General features: G+C 25.7%; 1 protein-coding gene across 1 annotated transcript; it reads right to left on the bottom strand.

The window, feature by feature from the left end:
- Positions 1 to 394: 394 nt before the first annotated feature.
- Positions 395 to 1,362, bottom strand: LOC129613769 (mitochondrial import inner membrane translocase subunit Tim13). The gene is made up of 3 exons (XM_055527979.1): positions 1,153 to 1,362; positions 961 to 1,029; positions 395 to 679 (listed from the first exon to the last, which is right to left on the bottom strand). Exons 1-3 carry the CDS (start codon positions 1,258 to 1,260, stop codon positions 581 to 583), a joined length of 276 nt encoding a protein of 91 aa, XP_055383954.1. The 5' UTR covers positions 1,261 to 1,362; the 3' UTR covers positions 395 to 580.
- Positions 1,363 to 8,452: the final 7,090 nt, after the last annotated feature.

Raw genomic sequence — 8,452 nt, forward strand, 5'->3', positions numbered from 1 at the left:
TTTCCATTATTTAGCTAACTGAATAATAAATAATATCTTATTTTTTTTTGCGTGTTATAGCCGCTCTTTAATGAATTGTCTGCATTCTAAAACATAAATTATTGATAAACCAATGCACAATTCCCAATGTAACTTGGGGTTATCATTGATTTTAATGTATACCTATAGGATTTCATTTTGTACCTACATAATATATTATTTGAAAGAGAAATGAAAATAAAACAAAATGAAAAATGAAAATAATTTCAGTTTAGAAATTAAATAGGAAATGGTAATGGTGTCAAAATAGGTTAAGTAACTATGTAATATATTAAAATAAATTATAGTATATAAGAGTTAGGTAGAAATAATAAGAGCAAAATAAGCAATAAAATGTAATTGAATAAAATTCTTTTTATAGGTCTACTCATTTATTTGTTATACTCAGAATAAAAATTATAAAACAGTCAAAATCAGAAATTGTAGTTCAATTCGCTAAGACATAAATGTATGTATTTATGCCTACTTATATAAAATAACAAAAACAATATTTTTTCATTGAGTATGTAACATTCCTACTTTTTTATGTTACAGTCCTAAATTACATACCGCCTGCGGTCTTTTTCAATCTTGCTGCATAAGTGCGTGATATCAAATTCCATGAATCCAAAAATCGATCCATACACATAGCAATACATTTCTATAGTGATGAAATTTTTTTATATTAAACAAAGATTCTTTGCCAGAAATAGATGTACATATGTAAATACATATGTACATACATATACGTATATGTAACAAACAATATTGTTTTCAAATCAAAATTAAAGTTTCAATATACATATTCTCTTAATATTCCAAATATCTGATGCTAATATATGTATATGTATAACTGCCCCAGTTAATTAGAACCGCTTTTGGTTCTTTTAATATGTATTACTAAAATATGGACAAAAATAAAGGTACTAAAAATTTTTTTACCTGCTCAGATGAATCCAATGATGAACCTGGTTTATTAACACATTTTTTAAAACATTTTTCAGTCATTTTCTGTAAAATATTAAAAAATTAAACTATAAAAAAGATTTTGTATAGAAAAGTATTAAAATTCTTCCTATCCTATAAAATTTTTCTACACGCAATTCTATATTGTATGGGACATGTGAATTTTACCGTCAAAAGTGCTTGTGCGTTAGCCACATAAATTTGCTGTTTTAATTGATCCATTAATTCACTTTTTTGGAAACTAGACGACATATTACTATTTTCTAACGACGTCATAATTTTAATTGTTTTAATAACTTTTTTTTAAATAAATCAAATTAGATTTTAAAATATTCAACTAAAAAATTTAAAATGACCGATGAGATAAACTAATGGTGGGAAAATGACAAAAAACGCTTTGCAAACTTGATAGTTAAAATTTTATCAAAAAAGTGTTGCCGTTAAATGTTTAATATAAAAAGTGTCAAAATAATGAGCATAAAAAGTGTCAAAAGTGCTATTTACGAGATCAATTCCTTTTTTTCAGAATTTTTAATTGCAAAATAATGATTATGGGAGTTTTTGTTCATTAATTCCTAACATACGTCAAAAGGTTTTTTTTTGTCCTGTGGTTTTTATGATATACAAATATTCCGAACGGATTCTTTTTTTTCATCTAAAAGGTAGAATAAAATTAATAGAATAACGTATTTTTTTTGTCTTTATGATAGTTATGGTGGGAAAAAATGTTTCACCTTTTACTTATTCTGAAAATATTCCATCAAAATCTCATTGAGTATTCCATTCTTTTCAACTTTCGTCTTTGAAATTATTAAACGAAAACACCATTATTATATTTATTAAAGTGCGAAGTGCCAGGGTTGGTACACATACACATATTTTAATAGGACTGCCGACGATAAAATAGCAGGGGAAATCGTTCAATGCTGCCGTCCATAAAAAGGACAATAAATTTTTAATCATTTTGTAATAAATTCTTAATGATTTGAAATGAAATCACAATTTACAAAAACATAAAGTCTGTATGAAATATTAACTGCATTAAATACCAAAACGTGTACCAAAAAATACAGAAACAATTCTAATACCAAAACCATTAAATGTAAACGCGGTTTTCCCAAATTCGATACATAAAGTTACTTTAGTTTATTAAAAAAATTTTGCTTACTTGACTTGACTTGAAATTTCGATAATTTTTTTACCATAAATTAAATATACTTATTGTCAGTTGTCATCAATTAATAATCTATTACACATCAATTTGGGGCTTTCAATCTGACACAAGTATATATGATTACAAAAAGGAAAAAATTAGTCCTTTAAAAAAAAAATTTGTCCTTAGGGGAAACTGCGATTTTTCTTGAGTAATTTTCAATTGTGTTTGTACAATGATACCATTTTGGTGATTTGTCGCTAGATTGAAATTGAGACAGCTATTTTTTTACTGATTTTTGAAAAGATTTTTAGTGATATTCAATGACTTTTAGCGACCTTTTCTATTTTTGTTCTTTTATCTAAAAGAATTTTTTGTTCAGTTGTATTTAAAGTATTTTTTGACAGTATTAAAATAAAATTTTAAGTATGTATTATAATACACATAATATATAGTTTTCTTGATTTAACAATGTTCCTTGATATGTTGCAAAGTTTACTGACAATAATTGCAAAGTGACAATTGAAAAACATAATTTCATTTTCTTATTTTGTTTGTAAAACACATAAAGGAACAAACTGCACATAAGAAAACTCGAACTATAAGTACATGAAAGTGCCATTTGTTTTATTTAATGCTAAACTTTAAAGTTAAATAATTAAACGAAATATAATTCACAAAATTACTTTGTATTTACTGATTATTAAGAACCCGTTTCAAGAAACAAGTTCCATTCTTTGGTAGAGCTAACCCTATTATATGGCTCTTAAAAGATGGTACCAGAATCCCAAACAACGTTTTGATAAATATCTTATTTTGTGACATATTCCATGTATTTCACTTTGACAATCCATAAGTCCGAAAAAGAATATGTCACTTTATTTAGAAAGAGAAAACAATACTGTAATTAGAATAGAAGAGAAATAGTTGTTGATTTGATACGTAAACATTAAAGTGAAAAATTGAAAGAAAGGTAAAATTTATAAGCATTTAAACTTTGTGTTTTCTTGTTAAGTTATAAATTATTTTAAAGATTAACTTAACTAATTTTGATTTATAAATGAATTCTAAAAAATAAAATCATAAAAGTAATTAAATTTGAAAGTTAGAGTAGAGAATATATTGATTCTTACATGGTTCATTAATTACACTGCACTACCTACATGCATAAATCAGATTATATTTTGATAAAATTGCCGCTTAATGTTTTATGGATTAATAGCAATATTATTGCACTTAATTTAATTTTTAATTTTCAAAATGCAACATTTATTATAGTATTATGAATAATTTACATTTTACATATAAATAATGTAAGAAGGATAATTTACTTGCATTTGTACATACGTTGGTCTACTTATGTACATAATATGTATATATAAAAGCATCTACCTACTTTAGGAAATTATTAAATTGAAATTGAAAGAACTAATCCTTTTGCTGAACATAACCTGATCTGAAGAATATTTAAATTTAAGGATTTACGCATACATTAAACGAGTTTTTAATTAATAACAGGGCAACGGCGACCGGTGTCTATTGAATATGTTTAGAATATTGTTAATAAGTCATTGAAAGAGTCAACTATATAATAATAATGTTGAAAATCCAGCATAAAAACCGTCAATTAGGAAAATCTTTTAACAAGGTATGTCAACTTTTAAGTCAACTATAAAATATAATTGCTAAAAATCCCGTAAAAAAACAGTATAATTGTTAAAAATCAGTAAAACAGTTAAATTTGCAATGTGACCTGTAGAATTGTATGTGTGAATACCGTGAGCTGCACATACAAAGATTGATAGAATCATCATCGTACTTAGAACAAGAATAAGGTTTGGAATCAATTCATACAGCCTTTACCGACGCAGATATCTCTTGTAAAAACAACCAGTTCTCTTCTTATGATGAAGATGATATATGAAATCAATTCTTTTATATTGAATTTCTTTTAGACGTATTGGAATACGAAATTATTTATTAAGCATTCTATTTCTTTTAATTTCTGTAAACAAATTTTATGCAATCTTAAATTAATTTTAACCCATTGTTTTTTGGTTTTTTTACAAATTTAGAAAATTACAGAACGTATATCCTACACTTTCGGGGCAATTAATAAGTTATTTTTAATGTGAATTTTTTTTTATTAATACGCTTTTGTGTAGAACGTATCCACCGAGCATAAAACCTACACCTTATGCAGTAAATGCAAATGATATGTTTTTCTTTATTCTTGCTCATTCAATTAATTAAACATGATTCATTTGTTGGTCTGTAATCAATTTTTTTTGCAGTTTTTCAATTTTTCTTAACAAAATTAACATTTTTTGTCAGCTTACAATTAAAAATGATTGACTTTTCTTATTTCTCTATTGTATTTGAAATAATGTATGATGTTTTTAAAAATTTCCTATAAAATGGATGTTAGTAGTTCCTACATATTAGATTTTTTTTTGGAATAAGACCTTTTCGATTGGATCTTCCTTCTACTTACACCTTTCTTTTATACAATATGCAGTTTTGTAAGAATAATTTGTTAGATTAATACTATTAATTATCTCTTTTTTAGCACTTTTCCAAAAAATTTTTTGAAAAAAGTGCTTATTAGCACTTTTCCAAAAAATTTTTTGAAAAAAGTGCTTATTAGTTTCACTCTGTCCGTCCGTCCGTCCGTCCGTCCGTCCGTCCGTCCGTCCGTCCGTCCGTCCGTCCGTCCGTCCGTCCGTCCGTCCGTCCGTGGACACTTTTTTTGTTTACAAAACTTCTACACCCTTGAAGATAGAAAGCTGAAATTTCATACGTACATAGATCTTCACTAGAAACTTATTTCCGTAGAACAAAATGTTTACCTATCTCCCCCCCTCTAGAAGTTATACCCCCCCAAAACCCTAAAAATGGCCTTTTTTAAATATTTGTTGCAATGAAACCATAAGCATTTTTGAAATTTTTTAAACGCAGAAAGGCAGACTTGCTTCCCCAAGCGCGGTATACTATAATTAAACTTTAGAAAAACAAAACGGCCGTTCAAATTTACCGTTATCTAAAGTTCTTTTTTTCCAAATTTTTGATCTCGTTTTTCTTCTAGACCCCATAATGTAGAACTTTGAAATTTTAGGGGCTTTTAGACATTAACAAATAGTTCATTTTGTTAGACGAAAATTTTTTTCCATCTCCACCCCCTCACTAGTTATCGCCACTTGAAATTTGTAAAATTTGAATTTTTGACACCTTACATTTCCGAAACCGCAAGTTTTTTCAAATTTTTATAAACGCAAAAAGCTAACGGTAAATTCCATGAAATTAAAAAATATAATTATTTTTCTTAACTCACACAATTAACCCTTAAAATCGAGCATTATTAACCCCTTTTATATTAATTTTTGCTTTATTTCAAAGACTGCATATATGCGTCATCCTAAATATAAGCAATCCTAGAAATAGTTTCATATATGAATGAAAATAATTTTAATAGTTTGATAGGTATACATAGACTGTATTTAAAAGCAGAATTTTCACTTGTTGAAGGGAAAAGTGCTACAATACAAACCATTGGTTTGACCCAACTTTATTAATTTGAAACTTCTATATTTGGAGAAAAGGTAGAGACGGGGTTGGCTATAATTTTAATATAAAAAAGTGGAAAAAAGAAATTATTTTAATATTTATCTTTGATTTGATTAAAAATTGTAAGTGATTTTTGTTTTTTTTTTTTTTTATTATATAACCGGAAAGAAAATAAATGATTAAAAATATTTATTAATACCATTATAGGGCATAATACTTTTCTTAGGAATTGAAAAATAATAATAATAAAAAATAAAATCAAACTGATAACTTAAATTTTATAATCAGATAATTAATATTAATGATTATTCTAGATATCCTATAATAACAACAAAAAAAAAATAGGAAATGTTATATTCCTAAGTACTATCTACTAAAAAAAAAAGTAGATAATTAAATTTCATGTAATTTTCTATTACTAATTTTATTTTCAAATTCTGAAATCAAGTAAATAATTTAAAGTACTTCAAAAGAAAAGCACTTTAATACTTATTACAACCGTAGGTCTATAAAAATTTCAATTATATTCCAAAATGTAGAACATTTTAGAGCGTGATCGTGTATCTCGTTATATTTTACTGGGCTAAGTAGTGAGAATGCGAATGACTATCATATAGCTCGTTGCAATATTATGTTGCAATACTATAACATAAAACTTAAAAAGTTTGCACATTTAAGTGTTCTAAAGTGTTGAGAGTTAATACCTATATTTTTCTCGCTATAAAGCAATATTTTATAATATATTGTAAGCTACAATTTTCAAACTATGAAAATTTCAAGATTTTGATTTTAAAGTGATTAAAAAGTTTAATACGCAATTATAAAAAATACCATTTTTAAAAGTTATGTATATAGAAGATTATGTATTAGAAATAAGACTTTCATTAAGATATATATATATATATGAAATAAGAATATTTAAAGGGCATTTTCATAACCGGGTTTTTCAGATTAATTAATTTGGAATTCATTAAATTCAAATTCATACGTTAATACAACATTCCTTGACACTGAAAATGCAGTACTTATTGCGGTATTAATCTGTGCATTTCATAAGCTGAAATGAGCTGGAGCTGTATAATTACTGAACAGCATACATATATGTATTAATGCAAATTTGAAGTCGTGGAATAAAATTTTTAATTATTATGTTGTATATGCTAACAAAATCTAAATTAAGTGCATATTCTTTTAGATATAAATAATATATGTAGGTAGAATTATGTATGAAAATATATATAGGAATTTAATTATAATCAAGTTATTTATATATGTATGTATGTATATTGTATAAGTGAAAAGTAAATGAACTAGTAAAAGAAACCTTCTTTGAATTTTTAATTTTTTTTAAATGCATACACTAACATAATCTACTTCTTTCAAATTTTTTATTTGGGTTTTCCCCCCTCCTCTACTTCTTCTTAAATACACAATTATTCTTTCTTCTTAAATAATCATATATGTATATTTTGTTATAAATAATTTTTTACTTACCTGTTTGTGTCTTATAATGTAATAATGCCTTAAAGGTGTTGTGTTTTTTTCTTGTATTAAATGACTTAAAACTTTCCTGTTTTCAAGGAGATCAACCACTTCACTATTAAACCTATAACAAAATAAATATATTTATGTATAGGTATAGCAAGCGCAAAAAATACAAGTATTAAATCTAATTAAAATAATCTAATATGCTTATTTTCAATAATAACGGTATTCGATAGTAATGGAATATATTCAATTTTAATTAAAAATTAAAAAAAAAAGTTAGTACACCATATACTTCGGCAAACAAATTTTAAATTAATTCAAATAGCCGATAATAGATAAATGAGGTGGATGAAGCGGGAAGGGAGGCAACTTTGTAACTTCAGCAATTCATTAATTGTAGGAGAGTATATAACGCAACAAGTTTTTTGTTCGTCGTTTTTTGTATAGAAGAAATTCTACGATTATTTTAATTTTAATAAAAATTTGCCAAAATTTTCATACTTTTCATATAGTAATTTTATCCTTGAATGTCATAACTCCCTGAACCCTGAAGGAATACAGCACAAAACTCTTATAACATTTTCAAAATGTAAATTACACGTTACGTTCATTTCAAATAATTAACCCTCTATTTTGCATCTTATATCGCTTTATGTATTATATTAAATTTATTATATACACTTATATTCTGTTACACCTCACTATCGCCCACTGAAGTAATAAAAATAAATAAAATATAATTTATCAGCTCACCTTAAATATACCTTTCTCATAATACCTCAAATAGGTATATAATAATTATTTGTATATCTAAAAAAACCTTCGGAAAGGTCGAGATTTTGTCTTCCATTAATTAAGCTTATTTAAATTTGCTTCGTATGCGTTATATTCTTCTTGTTCTGTATAATGGGCAAAAAAAAAAATAAGATAAAAATTGATGCACCCCCTCCGAACGTTACACTTAGTTCATAGCCACAACACGAACCTAAGCCCGTTTTAGTTCAAACTGATATAAAAATTTAAAATAGAGTAAAAATAATTTAAATAACTTTTTATGACCAATATTAAATTCACTGATTTTTTGATTTTATCATTTACATTTAAAACTAAAAAAGACCTTCGGCATGATGGCTTCTATATCGAATGCAAATATTGAGATTTTCAAAATTATGATTATTCGTATGATAAAGTTTTACAGAAACAACAAACCAAGATGATTTTGTCATCATGTCAAATTTAGTATCATTTTAACTATTTCTACGT

Source organism: Condylostylus longicornis, unplaced genomic scaffold (assembly GCF_029603195.1).
Source record: "Condylostylus longicornis isolate FDR11 unplaced genomic scaffold, ASM2960319v2 ptg000091l, whole genome shotgun sequence".
NCBI classification, from domain to species: Eukaryota; Metazoa; Arthropoda; class Insecta; order Diptera; family Dolichopodidae; genus Condylostylus; species Condylostylus longicornis.

What these genes read in the sequence shown, in the direction of transcription:
- LOC129613769 (XM_055527979.1), bottom strand. Translation starts at nt 1,260, where the DNA reads ATGACGTCGTTAGAAAATAGTAATATGTCGTCTAGTTTCCAAAAAAGT. An exon ending in ACGCACAAGCACTTTTGACG is followed by an intron (nt 1,030 to 1,152) that starts GTAAAATTCACA and finishes AATATTTTACAG; the next exon opens with AAAATGACTGAAAAATGTTT. An exon ending in CATTGGATTCATCTGAGCAG is followed by an intron (nt 680 to 960) that starts GTAAAAAAATTT and finishes TCATCACTATAG; the next exon opens with AAATGTATTGCTATGTGTAT.